Source organism: Numida meleagris, chromosome 5, assembly GCF_002078875.1.
Source record: "Numida meleagris isolate 19003 breed g44 Domestic line chromosome 5, NumMel1.0, whole genome shotgun sequence".
Classification (NCBI taxonomy): Eukaryota; Metazoa; Chordata; class Aves; order Galliformes; family Numididae; genus Numida; species Numida meleagris.
The window spans coordinates 15769012-15786860 of NC_034413.1; the positions used below are offsets into that span (position 1 = coordinate 15769012).

Below are 17849 nucleotides of genomic sequence, written 5' to 3' on the forward strand. Positions count from 1 at the left end.
CACGCAAGACAATTAAGAAATCCTGAAACGTTACCAGTGCTGTCTCATGTGTTTGAGGATGCTTGAAGTTAACTGTCTCCAAAGAAAGATGTTTCTTTATACGAGCAACATCTGATTCTCTTGCAGCTTGTAGCAGCGAGTGACCTTTGAATTCATCTTTAAGGAGAAATACACACATACCATAACATTACATTCCTTAACACCAGAAGGATCAAGAAGATTGATTCTTTCAGTCAGATGAAATTTTCATTTTATTTTCTGGTAGGATATTTAAGGGGCTTCTCCCCCTGCAACAGCCATTGCTGCTAAAAATTTCCAACCCAGACTTAAGCTTTTACACCACTTGACAGAACTTACTAGCTAAGTTAAAACACAAGAATTCCTCTTTGTTTCTAAACCAAACAAAGTTAGAGACATCCAAGCTGGCTGAACAAGATCTACTTCACTCACTCCTGTTCTAGGTTCCATTCTGCACATGTGCCAGTCCAAAAGTACCTTTACTTCTGACCTCTCTTTCCAAAGAAACCATTTATAGTTGCCACCACAAAGTGTAACGTAGTATTTGATTAATCATTTTCAACACATCCCAGAGTTACTGTTTGACCACACAGGGACAGAATTTGAAAGCATTCTTCTCAACCTGTTAAGTATGCTGAACAAAATCAGAGCTTTTCATCAATTTTTTTTTTTTTTTTTTTTATCTTTTAGTGATTGTGGCATACTCAAAGCAAACATAGTCAATATCCAAAATGGTTATTTTTTTTACTTTTCTTCCAACGAAGTACAACGGAATAAAAATGAATATTTCAACAGCCTTGATGCAATGACAGGAGTAAATGGGGAAAACAAAAGTGTACTGGCAAGGTCACGAGGGAAAATGCATTTAGGGAAGAAAGGTCACAAAAAACATCCTGACCACATACAAAGCTGACCGACATTCAGGAACACTCTAGCAACTTTAAAACATAAGTAGTGAAATACAATGCCAAACATTGCACAATTAAGTGTAAGCATTTTCCAAATCTGACTTTTGGCAGTCACTGTCCAGGGAGCCTAAGCATACAGTCTAATCTAAAACTGCAGAACTGATCTCACTTTATACTTACATGCCAATCGTTCCTTTAACTGTGGCGTTGGAGCCAAATCAATGGTGCTTTTGTTGTGACAGTTCAACAGTGTTGGGTCAGCACCATAACTTAACAAAAGAGAACATACTTCCACCCTGTTCTTAGAAGCTGCTTCATGCAGAGGAGTGAACTGCCACAGATCCATTGCGTTCACACATGCTCCATGCTTGAAAAGGAAAGGAGTAAAAAAGATACAATATCAAAACCAGATTTTCAGAAAGATTTGTCAATCATTTCAATGCAGTAGACTGTTAAAAATCAAAGCTTGTATGGAAATGATATCCAAGACATTCTCCAGATATTCACATTCAATATAACAGAACATTTCAGCATACTGCAGTTTTTAATCCTCTGCTGTCTCAAAGTTACATTTACAGAAGCCAAAGACAGGCTAGTCTCTTCAGGCTCTCTTCTCTGAAAATCGAATAGCTAATCTACAGGTCAAATCAGATAAATAATCTAATTCACCTACATCAAATCACCTACATCTGGACAAGCTCCTGTTTCTTATTGCTCTAGAAAAAGTCCACAGTGAACAGCTGCACTAACATCAATATACTTTCTGTAAATGCCCTCCAGTAATGACAGCCAAGATGTCTAGAAAGAAATAAGCAAAGTCAACCTTGATTCAAAACATTAAGTACAAAGTTCTGCAAGTAATACTCTTGGACTTCTAACATCTATGTAATTCTTCTCCAGACACCTTCTGTTCTAATCATAAGCAAGCCTGACTGGACTGCTCCTGGTTAACACTGTACTGCTCACAAAAAATAATACAATAATTACTGGAGCAGATATCCAAAAGGAAATACAACTGCAGTTTGGCAGTTAAGAGACGAAGAGTGGCTAGGTATGTTTTTTGTCTAGTACCAGAAATAAAGATTCACTTTATGATTGGCCTGTGAAGTCACAACAAACAAAAAACATGTCAGTTTATACTTATTACAATATATGCCTATTTCAATCATTTTTAACTTATTTTCTTCTAAACATGAGATTAGTGGGGACAGAGATGACGAGGTAGAAAACCAGCTGCTCCCTGAGCATCCAAACAGCTCCAGTTATCCGACAGCACCCCCTCAGCTGTTTTAATGTTCATGATTTACTGTGACAGATGAGAATGGGGTAAGTTCAGAAGTCCCTTTGTGGCACAGACTTTTGCAGGGCACATCTTGAAGCCCTTCATTTAATGCGTATCATACTTTACCTTCAAGATTAACACAATTCAGATAAGACAATTCAGTTTCAAAAGTTCACTTACATCAAAAAAGTTCACACGCTTTTTCTCTGGTGTGCGGGCTATGATTCTGGCCCAGAATTTACGTTGCCATGTTTAATCCTACAAGAAACTTACTCTTTAACATTAAACCATGTACAACCTCTACCAGTTTTCCTTCTGAAAATCTTTTAACTCTCCATCTTCAAATATTTTTCTATTCTTGAATTCACAATATTGCTCTTTTGTCTGGCTTTTTTTATGGGTGAGGGCGGAAGGCTTGAGAGCAGCAGTACTTACTTGATGGTATAAAATCACTCAACTTTCAAGACAAGAATTAAAAACAGAAAGCACATTTATAAGCTGAAAACTTCATTGCAAGCAGAAGATTCTGTAACTTCAACTTGATAACTAACACACAGCAAGTGGAATCTATCGCCTTTTAAGTTTTTAAAAAGAATGAAAAACATGCAAATTTAACCAGTCTATTAGTCTAACCTGTTCTTACTTAATATTTTCCAAGCTAATTAATTTTTAGCAAAGACTAACCTTTACTAGAAGCTCTGTTACTTCATAATGACCATAGGAACAGGCATTGTGAAGTGGCACCAAATCTCTGCACAGGAGAGAAGGTAGAAATTATCTTAGTACTCCTATTTAAATTCTAAATACATCTAAAACATTGCTAATAATACTAAGCTGCATCTTGAAAATTTAATAAAAAAACAGTATTTGAAAAGTTCAATGAAGATGAGGGGAAATGAGAAGCTGGAGAAGAGCTCATATAAACTGATCAGCCTTTTTCAGAACAACAAACATACAAGTTAACAAGAAGATGAGAAATGAATTGCGCTGTCTTAATGCAAATGAAAGAGCTCCTCTGAGACTTGGAACCTTAATCAGAAAGAAGTAACGGCAGCAACTGTCTAGAGTGACAGCCGTTATTTCCTTTTTCACAAGAACACTGCTATAAAATTAACTTCTCCCTTGGAAACCAGAGTTTACTGGTACTGTTTAAGTAACTGTACATTATTACACAGTAACAGCAGAGCTAGTTCTAAAGCCTGTTTCACATTCTATCAAGCTGAATGGCCTTAGTAGCAAGCGAGAAATTGCCCAAAGTGTATTCTTGTACTGCGGGCTAGTAAGGAAGAAACGACAAAAGTGAATTTCAACACTGAAGGGACAAAGCTGCCTGATCAGACAGCTACTTACATAGCAGTGAAGGGATCACAGGAAAAAAGGAGGGGTAAAAGTTTGCTTTCCATAATCTTTAACGTACATAAGCATATCAATTTTAAAATATGTTTTTCATTGTATTTTATGCAACCATAAACAAACTCAGCACATCCATATTTTGCTACATGTTCTGACATAAGCCATTACAGTATCTGCTGACTCCCCAGAGATTTATTGAAGTATTTTCTTAAACAAAAGTAAGTTGGCTAGTGATATCTGAAAGGCTGCATATTTTATGGTCAGCTCTGCTTGAATTCTTCTGCCTCACAATACTTGAGACTGTCCATGTTGCATTTTTGTCACGACAGAAAGATTCATTATCTCAACTCAGAAATTCTTCACAGTTAAAATGGTGGTACTACTCCTCACTTCAAATTTGAACATTTTCTATTTCCTCCAAACAAAAGAAAAATGAACCTACCCCTTATCCTTCGCGTGTACATCAGCCCCGTGCTGCAGTAACAGTTGTACTATTTTTACACGGTTATACCCAGCTGCTAAATGTAGAGGAGTAGACTGAAACGACAGAACATAGAAGTAATCAGTAACACAAAGCCAGCAGCTGGTTTTATTCTTTTCCTCAAAACTTGTTAACAGTACTAATTACCAAAATCCTTAAAACACTTGTAATACCAAAAAAGCCCAGGGAATATGAATCAGACGTGCAATAACTCTGTTCATTCTTTACTGTCATAATTAACACAAATCTTGAATCTACTTTATTTCTAATATGCCCTGGGATGAAGGTCCTCTTGACAGATTTTTGAGTCCTGCAATTCATTTCTGTGTTTTAGACTGCCATATCTCTAAGAACTTTGCCAGGATAAACAACGTCACTTGCAAAAGGTGAATTGAGATGGCCAGTACAAGCAATGGCTACTAAATGATAAACGGTTTATAATAAACGATAATGAGTTTAAATCAGGTTTTTAAAGAAAAATACCTTTCTGCCATCACTTGCATGACAGTTAACATTTAACGGTGTAAGAAGAGACATCATCTTCTCTTCATTTCCACTCCTGAAAAATAAGATATGAAATAGGCAGAATTCTTTTATTAAAATTGTTAGCAGCTTATAGTTTCATACTTTTCCTGCCTATAACTTTAGAACAGATCTGCAGAATGTTATTTACTTATTTCAGTACTAAGGCAAAGCAAAAAAAAAAAGTATTTATGTAGTTATTTTTGTAGCTTTATTTACAGAAACAGCCAAAGCTTAGTATCTAGATGGAATGTCAGCTCATGGATGTATATATATTCATTACATAGAAAAATCCCTATTCAGCTCTAGAAATGTAACTAAGTTCCAAATGTGTTAATAAAAACGCATACCTGGCACTTTCTAAGAGTTCATCTTTCTTGTATTCACCTGGAAGACAAGGGAGTTCCTTTAATTATAAAAAAAATATCCATATATTGAAGTTCATGAGTTGAGACTGTTTATCATCTTCTTCCAAAACTGCAGGGAGCTAAGTACTAAAAATTTGACACTCCATTTCTGAACTGTTATAATAAAGTATTTATCCAGAACGCATCCTGTGAATGACACAATAAGGCTATACAGGGAACTTCTACCTCGAATTCCAAAACAGAAGTAAGTTGAAGTAATTAAGGAAAAAAAACCCACAGTAATTCTGTATTACATTCATTGGAGTGTTATTAGTTAAAGTAATATAAGATTATCACATACCAGTCAGCACTGCTTTTGCAGATGGGTCTGCTAAATCCAAAGCTGTTCTTCCATCTGTGTTCCGGATGGTTGGTTCAGCACCATGCTGCAGCAATACTTCAAAATGCAAGAGTATTCCATGAGAGCACAATTAGACAAAACAAAGCTTATGAGACATTGTAAGCAGCAAGCAACAACCAAAAAACGCCATTACTGTTCCCAACTTCCCCTTTCAACCTTTTCATGTTAGAATTCCTTAATGGCACCTGTGAACTAGTGAAACATGAGGGAAAAAACCTGACTGTTCCTCTTCTGTTCAGAAACCAGCAGGAGGCAATTTCAGTGAAAACCTGAGTCTACCCCCTAAAACCAGCAGCTAATGCTCAACAGGTCCAGCACACTGCCTCAAAACCACAGGTGACTATTCCCTAAATGGTACACAGTGGTAGCAAGCCATGCATCTTCACAGACCTTGCACTGATACCGGGGCCAATCAGGCCATGCTATATATACTGCTCTCCAGATGTGCTCCTGAATACAGTGAACTGGAGGAAGCCACACAATCAAAACACTATTTTCTCAACCTCTCTTTCTACCTCTTCCTCTCTCTTAAGAATTGTGTAGTCAATATACACAACTATATGGATGTGCTCAACTTGTTGAAGTTTACTTTATATCCTCAGCTAATTTAACGTGACTGCTACGAGAAGAGACATAACTAATTCATTATTAAAGTTTTGTTATTTCCAGTGCACTATGAGTAACAGCAGAAAGCAGAATAAGAGGCAAGGCTGAAGCAGAAGAGTATCTATGTCTATCAGATAGCACTCTAAGGCTCTTTCCCATCAATGTCAATCTTTATGCTTGGGCAATTAACAAAAACAGATCTAAAAATGGTAGTTACTTTGTTTCTCAGAAAACTGGCAGGAATTTAAGTTTACCGAAGATTTTTAACACTTACAGACACAGTTTCATAAAGCAAAAATGGTCTTTAAAAGGTTCTCAATTTTTTTACGGTGAAAGAAAATGAGTTACAGTAGAAGTGCAAGAAAATTACCAATGCAGACATCTGTCTTGCCCTTAATGGCCGCTTCATGAAGGGGAGTGTAATTCCAATTGTCCCGAGCATTGGGATCTGCACCGTGCCGCAAGAGGAGATTGACAACTTCGGCGTGACCGAAAGAGCAAGCATTGTGAAGCGGGATAAGGCCTCCATCATCTCGTGCGTGGACATTGGCACCACTCTGCAGTAAGTATTCAACTACATCCTTCCGACCAAAACCTGGAAGAGAAAGAGCTTTGTCTCATCTGCTAGGGATGAAAGAAAGGTGTAGGGGAAGACAAATCCCCGTCCTCAATACCCATATTGAAACAACACGTTTAAATGACAGTAACTACTGTGAATAAAAATCTCAGCTGGCATTTCTTACAAAAGGAGCATTTACACAGTAACATTATTTTCAAAAACACCCAAAATTATTATATTAAAATCAGTAGAAAAATAATATTCAAGATTATTAAAACAATGAATATCCTGGTAGGGCTCCCACGAATCAACAGCTTCTTGAAAACACAACAACTACTGACAACAAAGCCTCTTTTTCAGTCACTTCATGTGGCTGTTTAAGCTAACACTATGTTGTATGATGCTCCGCCACTCCACAGCCCATCTGCAGAAGGACCAATAGATGAGCTGAGGGAGCAGGAGCGGTGAACAACTATAAGCCAGTGCATGTACAAGTTATATTTTAAATAAAAATAAATACATCTTATAGCATAGTATGAAAATTATTTCACATCGCTTGTTTATAAAAACAAGTAAGCAGTGTTGCTCTCAGGTTAAAACTAGCAGCACTGCTACCTGCTCTCTGAGGGTTCATTAGCATAATGAGCACACTGTTTTCATCTTTGAAATTATCTCTTAAGAAAATCCTTAGGAATGTAAAACATTTATCTGACAGCATTTATGATGAGTATGCACAACCATAATTTAAAGATATTCAGGAAGTCTACTTTCACTGATTCCCAATGTGACTACAAAAACTTGATCTGAAGCACAGAAATGCTCTTACTCCTTCAGAGGCAATTTTACACTCCTGTCATTTATGTTAGCAGACAAAAAAGCATATGCCCATTTGTGGCTAGAAATGCATCGTAAGTAAGGTAATGGCTTCTTCAAAGCCAATTCTACAGCTACTATTGTTTAGCTTCAGCTGTATCTTGCACATTTATATAATAGCACATGCACCACTACCAACTGTGTCCATGTTTTCTCTAGGACCTTTGTAAGAGGCCAGAGTGACTCAGGACTGCTGCTCCCGTGCCTACAGAGATGCTCTAGGGGACACAGCCTACAAAATTCCCTCAAATACTTCATGAAGACCCATCAAGGTCTCAGAGTTATTAGGAAAGATAAGAGCCATATGTTGGTGTACATGTACCATGTACCTGCTGGGTGACAACCCCTTTTGCATGTGACTTGGCCTTCCTTGCTTTAAACACCTGAGTTGCAAACCATTTTCCAGTGGAATCAAGAACTGTGCGGGATGAGGCCTCTTCATGTGAGCTTTTCCCTCAGCCCAAATCACCGTGCGACTGCAAACAGCAGTGCACCCAGAGCCAGCGGGTTTCATCTTTGTTACAACCCAGCCGCCTGACCTCAGCAGGTGGGCAGGAGTCAAGGCAATTGGAACCTCAAATGGTGTTTTTTCCTGACAACCACACAGTGCTCCAGCGACAGAAGCACAGAAGCACAAGATGCGCCAGCATTTTAGTTACAGCAGAACTTTTTAGTTCTAGTTTCATTGCAGCTGAAGTTTCTCATACCGTCTTCCTCACTAAACCTGACTTCAGTGACTCCTTCTCCCAGACAGACAGCAGCCACATGCCCAGAGCCCCGGGAGGCAAGCAGAGAGACCTGGGGCTGTTCAGCCCGGACAAGAGAAGACTGCGAGGAGATCTTATCAATGCTTACAATTATCTAAAGGGCGGGAGTGAAGCAGATGGGGCCCGGCTCTTCCCAGCAGTGCTCAGCGACAGGACAAGGGGCAAGAGGCACAAACTGGAACACAGGAAGTTCCACATGAACATGAGGAAAAACTTTACTGTGAGGGTGACAGCACTGCAACAGGCTGCCCAGAGAGGTGGTGGATGCTCCTTCTCTGCACATACTCAAAATCCGCCTGGACCCGCCCCGCTGTAGCAGAGGGTTGGACCGGATGACCTCCAGAGGTCCCTTCCAATCCTGTGAGAAGCACCTTCCATCTCTGACGGTAAACAGCTTAAAAAAAAAAACAAACCCTGCAATCTGAATTTATTTTAATTTCTGGATTTTTCTGTTGTTGTTCTAAGTCTTAACTTGGTCAGCTCACCGTGCTCAGAGGAGATTCCACATATAAGCTGCATGTGCCAAAGACAGAGGCCAGGAAATGCATCTCTCCTCCTCCCTGAAATGCCTGGTGAGAAGCCACATTCCCCATAAAGTTCTCACTGTTATAAAACCAAATTAGGTGAAACTTTTTAATCACAGAATTCACTCCAAGATACAGTAACAATCACATTACTACACTGGTAATGTGCTTCAATTCTTCAAAACACATTTATTCAAATCTTAGTTTGCTAGCACCTTTGCCAGAGCAATCTCTATAGGTCAAAAACCAGCTGCGGTACAAGTTATACCTAAAAAGCCACACTGTCTACATATTAAATTACATGCGGCATAGTTCTCGTTCTTCCACTGAATTTCTCTTGCATCTTCAAGACTTCCAGAAATTCTGTTTCTAGGGTGAATGCATAATCACAATTTGCTAAATTCTTACAGGATCTATTCAGATGAGACTTTTCACAAGTGCCACAGTCCTGCAAACATATCAAAACTGCTGCTATTTGATGACAGACTGTTTGGTACCCACTTTTGGTACCATAAAATGTTTTCCAGAAAACTACTTTACTAGTTATATTAGAAAAGCCTCTGATCCAACTTTCTGCCTCACAGTTAGGCATCTGATGGATAAACATCACTCATTCTTGCACAGAAGGCATCGCTGTCCCTCAAAGCTTTGCGGTATGCTCACAGTTCTGCATACGGAAAACCAGCATGAGCATCAAATCATACCAATACGACAATGAGCTCCGGCAAGCCTCATTATAGGTGTAGAGAATTCATTCTGCAGCTCTCCAGTTAGTATGTAGGTTCAATCAAATAATGCATACCCATAGCTTCTCTCAGGGCAAAGCCAGCCCAGCTGGGAAATATCCCCCAATACAGCAACACCTCCAAAACACCCACAGTTATTCCGGTGTGGAGACAGAGGATCATTTGCATCTGAACATTTTTATGGAACTTGGCTTCAGCATGAAGTGCTCTGGCAGGGGCTCCTCACAGACTTGTGGGAGCATCCCTACCAGAAGGCACCATATACAGAAGCAAATGCATTTCCTAAGGGAGTACGTGCACAGAGATGGCCATGCCCTGTGCAATCGACTCTCTTACTTCCACTGCAAGCTCAAGGAACGCAACCCTTGCTGGCACATGCTGGGTAGTGGCTCCTCTTTGCTAGTAGTCCACTGCTGTAAGAATGGCTTCAATACTCTTCTATTCTAAAGCTTTTCTTTTTGGCTCTCAAGTTTCTACCAGAAGACCAACTAAACACTATCACAGCTTGCAGCAGTGCAAGATAGCTGGTCTCACCATCACACTTCATTTCTTACTGCAGAGCAGCAAAGCTACTCAGGACACAGGGAAAAAAAGAGCATTTATGTTTTTTTCCTTTACACTGATGGTTAAGGGAAAAAAAGGAACCAAGTTCAGGACCCCGAATATCCCTAAAAGAGGAAAAAAGGCAACACAAAAACTATCTTCATTTTTCAGCACCACCTCTTCCACAAAACAAAGCCTTGCAAGTGAACAAAACTAGTCAGAGAAGTTTTGTAACATTTTTTTTCTAAGAACATGCACCTAGGCTAAACAAAGCAAGAAAACAACAGACTTTTGCTTTTACTTCCTGGAATGTAATTCCTTCGGGCACTGGAGACAAAAGAAGCTGGTATTACTCAAACTGTGAATGACATGGAAAAAGCAAAACAAAACAAAAACATTCATAACCCCAAAACTGAGGAGCCGCTTATGATCAACTTCTAAGCTGAGCCTGCTGCAGGTAGAGCCCTTTTTGCTGTCAGCCTATCTGAAGCAGCAGAAGCGCATTACATCAAGACATACCACATGCACTTCACATCCTGCCTTAGCCAGAAACTTTCCGCACATCCTACAGCTCTATGAGAAAGGCAGTTAAATTCTCAGTATCAGGCTTGAAGGGGACAGAAGTATGGCCACAATCTCTCCTACTTACACACCATCTTCCCTCATGTTAGAGGCCTATTAAAAGGAAAAAGGCATCCAGTAAGTTAGAAGTTCCAGTTTTTAAAGCCAAGACAGATCAGCCCCTTTCAGAGAGCTGAACTAGGTCACTGCCTATGGGGAACACCTCATGCACAAAACAAAAACAAGAAATCAAAAACAACAAAACACAACCACCAGCCACTCCCAAAATCCAACCTAACATCTCTGCTTCTCCAAAATGCTGTTAAACAGACTCATTTACTCAGAAGTTCACAGCTAATGAGTGAACAGGCAGGGCTGGTATAAAAAGATAACTGCAAAACTCTTTTCCTCTGACAGGATGCTTTAGTTGTCCCCTGGGCTCTCCTGCTGATCAAGTTTCCCAAATCTGTGAATCGCAGCTGTCCAGAAAATCCATTAAGTCTACTGAATGTGAGAAAATGACATCTTAATTAGAAACCTTTCCTAAAATAATTCACTGAGAAAACAAACTTCTTTATTAGTTATGCACACTGCCTAGCTAAAAGCTGCCGCCCCTTGCATCCTGCCTGCCCCATGGTCCTGCCACGAAGGCTGCAATCCAACCAGACAAACAACATGAAAACAACAGCCACAATCGTGCCTTTGTCTGAAATAGGTGGTATACAGTCTTCCGGCCAGCCTCCAGAGACAGCAGTTGTTCTATGATGTCAGCTATTTGCCTAAGTACCAAATTAACAAAGTCTATCTGTTAACGACACGAATGCAAAAAAACTCCAGAACCGTGCTGTGCGTCGGGCACCCTCCGAGGGTGAAAGGCTCAGCGAGCAGGCCTGCTGAGGGACCGGGAGCAGTACGGGGACGCCCAGCGCAGCCCAAGCCCGCACGCAGCAGCACCATCAGCGCTCGGTGCCACGGCCGGCAGGGCCGTTCCTTTCAGCCGTGTAACGCAGGAGGCCGCCAGCCCCGGCAGCGGGACACCGGGGGGCAGGGCCGCGCCCCCAAGGGCAGGGCTGCGGCGGGGCCAGCAGCGACCCAGGCCGAGGGCCGCCCGACCCAGACAGGCTCCGCGCCTCGGGGAGACGGCGGTGCACGGCCACCCTCGGCCCTCCCCCGGCGCCGCGGAGGCGGCGGCGCGGCCTTAGGCCGTACCTGCGGCGAAGTGCAGCGGGCTAGACTTCCTGCCCGCCGTGTCGCGGCTGTTCACGTTCTCGGGCCGCACCAGTCGCTTGACCCGCTCCACGTCCCCATTCCTGCAGGCCTCGAACAGCTCCCGGGCCGGCTCCACCGCCGCGCCGCAGCCTGGCGCCTCAGCCAAGGCGGCCGCGCCGCCCGCGCACCGCCGCGCCGCCATGCCGGGCCAGGCGCCCCGGAGGCGGGCGAGCGGCCCCCGCTGCCCCGCTCACAGGCCGCGACCCCGCGCGGCGGCAGCCTCGGACGCGCGCCGCTGGGCAGGGCGCTGGGCCCGGCGCATCGCGGCGGAGGGATCCGGGCGGAGCGGCCGCGGAACAGCCACAGTCAGCACCGGCCTCGCTGCAGTCGGGAAGGGGCGGGCGGGAAGCGGCGCGCATGCGCCACACTTAGGGCCGAACGGCTGCCGCGGGCGGGGCAGCATCGAACGGCGTGTCCGGGTCTCCTCTGAGGGTTGAGGCCCGCAGGTGCTGCTGGAGCTGCTTGCGACCTGCTGAGGCTTTGCGTGTGCTTTGGGACCGCTGCCCCTTCCCCCGCTGCTTCCGCACAAGAAACTCTTCCGGCCCCAGTGCTGGTTCTTGTCCTGCCCCGCAAAGGCCCTTATCGCTGCGAACACAGTCCAGACACTGGATTCCTGTCAACACGAAACAGTTTTTCCAAACGCTTTTTTCACAGATCAGCAATAATCATGGCAGACAACAGATACGTCCTGCCTGATCCTTATTAGGGGAAAAATTGTGGCTCAAAAACTCATAATTATGAGCTGATGATTTGTCCCACAGCTGTAGAAGTGTTCCCATGCTACTTAATCAAATGTAGATTAGGATGTGCTTATAACGAACTTTTTTTTTTCTCCTCAAAACCTAAGAATGCATTCTGGTGCTAATAATTTCCTGATGCAATTAAAAAATAAATCCTGAAGTAGTTGTTTACATAGCAAAACACTGCTTGAAACTAAGTGTTTGCATAATTATGAAATGGGAACGATAGAAGTTAAACAGTTTTCTTTATCCTGGAAAAGTGGGAGGTGAGCCGCGGGCACTGCTGCCCAGAGGGCTGTGGGTGCCCCATCCCTGGAGATGTTCAAGACTGGGTTGGATGGGGCTCTGGGCCCTGACGTGGTGGGGGGCACCCAGCCCATGGCTGGGGGTGGAGATGAATGGGCTTTGAGGTCATTTCCAACCCAAGCTATTCTATGATACTGTGATTCTTTGACTGCCAGTTCAAGCATTTGAAGAAGAATGGAGAGCATCTTTTTTTTTCTTTTTAGCCTAACAAGTCTGATGGGGAAATCTGAGCTCAGATGAGACTAACTGGAAGGGGATTAATTAGGTAATTTTGAAATGTATTTTTCCACTCAGGCTATAATCTTTCAACAAAAACACTTTGGAAAAGGTAGTTGACAAGGGCCAGGAGCTTCCTGTTCCACAGGCAGGAAGGATAAGTGCCTCCAAACTCATTGAACTTGCAGGTTATTGTTACAGCAGTAAATTAAATGGCCCAAGAGCCAGGAAACGGATCTGGCTGCTAATTTGTGCCATTTAGTCACTTCCATTCTGTTAAACACCATTCCTCTCTGCAATAAGGTAGTTAAGCCCAAATGACCTATCCCTGCTAATGTCTAAATTGTGCCCAGGATTTTTTGTGGGAAGAGTACCAGCTGCCCCAGCCACAACAGTGCTGCAGGAACAGGTCAAGGTCCAGTGCCCCTGGCTGTGTAGTTTAGCCCAGAAATAGGCACACAGCCAACAGTAGAAGTGTGACCAAAGGATGCAGCCAGCGCAGGGGCAGCAAGCACGCGCTGTGACAAACAGCCTCATGTCATCCCATTGGCTCTCCTCCCCTTGCAAGCTGTGCTCAGCAGGCAGGAAAATGTCAGGCTGTGGCCACGGTCCCTCCTCAGCTTGTTGCACACATAATTCATCTGCTGCTTTGCATGTGGCCATAATGCTCTGGCACAAACTATCACAGATACGGTGCGTGGGCTTGCAGCCGTCTCAGAGCTTCTCAACAGCTCCCCTGCAGCGCTGTGGTTTGTGTCCTGCAACACCAGCTAGACAAACAGGGCTGAAAATACCACTGAGAAAACCCAGAGTAAGGAACAAAAGAGCACTTACATGCTGAGAGTCAGAATTCTGGTTTCTCCCTGAAGCACCGCCTTGCCTTTACTCTTCAGATCGTGGGGTTCTGAGAGGTGGTGTGGGTCAGAGCCAGCGGAACCCAGGCAGCCCCTGATGTGGTACAGGTGGGAAATGGGCATTGCCAGCTCCCCCTGAGCCTGTCTTCTGATGGGGAGATGAATGGTAGAGTATCCCTGAGAGATCTGAAGTATTTATTTGTCACATCATCCCATCTGGAAGAAGAAGGCTGTCTGTAAGCAGAACACAAATCACAAGGCATACTTCTGAGAAATGCTCTTCATTTTACCCGTGGTAATAGTGTTATCACTGTGATGTACAAAGTGTAGGAAAACAGGATCTGCAGAGAGAAAATATATAGACTTATTAGCATTGCAAGAAAAAATATACAAGCTCTTGCGTTCATAGATTGTTCTTCACACCTATGGCAGAAGTAGATATTAAGTTCAAATTCAGAGAATCATAGAATCATTAAGGTTGGAAAAGATCTCTAAGATCATCTAGTCCGGCCGTCCACCTTCCACCAATACTGCCCACTAAACCATATCCCTATGTACCACTGCTTCTGTTTCAAAGCAGATGAAGGGGCTGTGTATCTGTAGAAGTGTAAATACCTGGGTCCATGTGAACATGTCCTGCTACCAAGGCCGTCAAAAGGAGTTTACAACTAGAACTAATTTTTACTAGTTCAGTATAAACTCTACTTATGTTTTTTTCTTTGGCAAAAGCCATTCTGAAATGCCAGTAGAAATATATGAGAGTTAGAAAAAGGCCCTGATTATAAAACATATTGCTATTTTGGATCTAAATAAAGAAACTCCTCTTTCTTCTCATACCATTACACTGAATTACCTATAGCCTGACGTCCCTTTCCAGTATGGTTTCCCAACAGCAAGAGTAGAACTACAATAGGGCTCTCTGAATGGAAAATTATTTTTAAATGTATTCTAAGAGCAGGATTCAATTAGCCTTGAATTCAGTGAGTCAAAGACTTAGTATTTCAGACTTGATTGCCTTTCATCGAGTCACATCATGTAAAATAAATCTACGTTTAAATCATATTTCAATGTTTGTTTCTTTTGTGAGATAAACTGTAAAATTCAGTGCTTTCTTTTGGTCTTCTGCATAGTAGTACAGTTAAAACACCACTGCTGAAATACATTTGCCCGATCTCACCCAGTAGGTGTGACAGGGGGTTTTGTAGAGGAAGGGGGTCTTGACCCCACTGCTATCAGCACCGCTCAAGAGACTCATGGTGATGTGATGGCCATTCTGTGTGTGTCATTTGTGTAGTAGCCTCTAGCTCTGCAGCGCATTTATTTTAGTGGCATGACCTGCCCTAACTGGTACATTACTTTTGAAGAGTGCTTAAAAATTCATTTAGAAACCTGCCTGGTTGGTCGCTAGAGGGCAGAAAAGAAAAAGGGACGGCTGAGTAGGGACGGCCAACAATAATTAGTGCTGTATATCAGGAAATTATAACAAACGCCAATATAGAAAATACGCATTTTTTTTTGAGAGAAGTGGCCTATTAATAAACTTTTAAAACTATGAATGGAGTTTCTCAGTGCAAGCTATTTTTTTCCAAAATAAAAGAGACCGGTAAACTTAAGAAATAAGAGCATAGCTCAAAATGAAAGCAAAACAGGTTGCACAACAGTGAATGTGCGTGCAGCCACTGCTTCAAAGGAACTCACTTTCTCCCTTCTCACCCCATCTCTGAAGTACTTCGGCAACTTGTCTTAACCAAGCAGGAGCTCTGCCAGTCTCTCTGCAGTTACTGGTTTGTATGTGCCAGCTTTGCTTTACCAGCAGATGGAGGTAAAGGGGAAAATATAAAATGTTCTGGAAAAAAATAAAATGATAGTTTTATATTTTATATTTTCGAGGTAGTGAAACACAGAGACTGGGTATTGTGGAGAGGAGCAGATACGTAACTAAGTGGTCCCTATAGGAGATGGAGCTACAGCTGTGCAGTGCTGTCAGCCTGCAATGGTAGAAGATGGAGTCATCAAAATGCTACATCTGTGTATGCAGCAACTGTGAGTACTGTTCAGCATCGTGGTGACCAGCTGCAAAGATGATAGTTCACATAACATGTTTAGGGGAGATACTTGTAGGGAGAAGGTTGTGTTCCTTATGCCAAAAGCACAGAAAAGTGTATTGGAGTTTATGGAAACTGAATTACTCAGAAAAAAAGCCTTTAGTCCCAGACCCTTGGAATTTCTTTAAAATGATTCAATTTTTCCCACTAGAGACTACTAAACAGACACATGCATAGAGGGCTTAAAGGAAGCTTTGGTTTGCTTTTCTGCAGTGCCCCAAACATATCAGGGAGGACAAAGAGCATTTACAAAAGCCTAGGCTCTGCACACACAAAACCGAATTACGTGGACTGCCAGCATAGGAACATGGCAGAGGCCTGGAGAATTGGTGTTTGTTGTTAGGAGGAAAGCCACAAGCAGCAGAGCAGCAGCAGGGCCAAAGACAGGCATTGACAAAGAATGCTAGCAAAACAGATCTGTTTATATCTCTGAAATACTATAACAGGAAAAAGCTAAAAGGATATGGGCAAACTAGAATGTCTATCCAACCACAACACATTCAGCTATTCTGAAGCTAACCAAAAGAAAAAAATGTGGAGAACCTAAGTATCTTAGCTTAGAATCTGTCTAGAAATGACTGAGATGGGAAATAATAATTCTTTGGGAAAATTCATTTTAGCAGGAAAAAAATTCAGAGGTGCAAGAACTAGTGAGAGAATCTCCATGCATTTAAATTGCAGGTCAAGTGACATTATTTTAATAATGTTGATTGATTAATTCAATCTTAGTTTATTGACCCAATTAAAAAGAGCAACAAACCAGCTTTGGGATATTCAGGCATCCTCACGGCTTATCCTGGGAACTTAACAGAAGCATCCAGGTTCTCTATGCAGTTAACAAGGCAAGCTGACTTCTAACTGATGTGCTCTTAATTGCCCTCTGAAACACTTTACCTCTTGCCATTGATGGCATAAGAAGCCTATACTTTTAATGTGGATACCTAATTTGCTTGCCTATAGTATGTAATGTAAATACCATGCAGAACATGCAGTGTAAAGAAAAGCAAAGCAACTAAGTCTAATAATTTTTTAAAAGGTGGTAGTGTAGGCAACTACTTGCACATAGATTGGCAAAGTGTCATTTCAGGACAAATCTCTGAGAGATGATTTCTCAAGAATTCAAATGATGTCTTCTTGGAACAGCTAGTTCCTCAGTCTGAAACAAAAAAAGGCTATTCTGTTCTATTCTTGATATAAGCTGAACCAGTGCAGTTTCTTGATTCAAGAAGTAGCAACAGTTTTGCTATGAAATGATAATGACTAAATCCAGTGAATTTCAACATTTCTTATAGCAGGCTTCTACTGAAAAGTAGTCCGTGGCACTGGTTCAGAAAGTGGAATTGTGACGAAAATAAGGATGTGGTTACAGCAGTATTAAAATCAGATATGAAAAAATTAAAATCCTGAGGCTTCCTGTGAAGAATACACTTATGCAGATTCCAATTGAGTGGCAGAAGCTAGGAAGTAGGTTCAAAAAGCTTATAAGATTCAAACTCCAATTATCTTAAGTTGTCGGTTGAAAAATGAAAAAACAATAAATAGTCTATTTAAGAAGGGAGGACTATGAGAAGTGAACACAGTTTTGTATGCCCTAGAAGCTTTTCCTTTGGGATTTTTCCTGACATCTTATCACTTACTGTGGCCAGAAGGATATTCTTGGAGGAAAAAGAAAAAATCTGATCTATTAGAAGAATTCTTATGTACCTGTAAGCAAGGTTTAACATCTGCATCTAAAGATAACCAGGTAAACATATTTGCATTCCTGAATGCAGAATAGGCAGCCACTTTGTATTTAAGGGACTAATCCTCACTTCCTTTTCATATGTTCATCACATGAGTAAACTGAGG

The 17849-nt window shown here is 42.0% G+C and overlaps 1 protein-coding gene and 1 long non-coding RNA gene across 2 annotated transcripts in view; both read right to left on the minus strand.

Moving 5' to 3' along the window:
• Positions 1–11937, minus strand: part of TNKS2 (tankyrase 2) — a 31284-nt gene extending 19347 nt beyond the window's left edge. The window contains exons 1-9 of the mRNA XM_021398859.1: positions 11721–11937; positions 6309–6533; positions 5273–5368; positions 4915–4951; positions 4526–4601; positions 4004–4098; positions 2893–2959; positions 1107–1293; positions 35–156 (exon numbers count right to left, since the gene is read on the minus strand). Coding sequence (XP_021254534.1) covers positions 35–156; positions 1107–1293; positions 2893–2959; positions 4004–4098; positions 4526–4601; positions 4915–4951; positions 5273–5368; positions 6309–6533; positions 11721–11922 — 1107 coding nt within the window. The 5' untranslated portion in view covers positions 11923–11937. The remainder of the gene's footprint in view (positions 1–34; positions 157–1106; positions 1294–2892; positions 2960–4003; positions 4099–4525; positions 4602–4914; positions 4952–5272; positions 5369–6308; positions 6534–11720) is intronic.
• LOC110400326 overlaps positions 13261–17849 on the minus strand; it is a 50470-nt gene continuing 45881 nt past the window's right edge. Inside the window, exon 7 of the long non-coding RNA XR_002439750.1 lies at positions 13261–14237. This is a non-coding gene — a long non-coding RNA (uncharacterized LOC110400326). The remainder of the gene's footprint in view (positions 14238–17849) is intronic.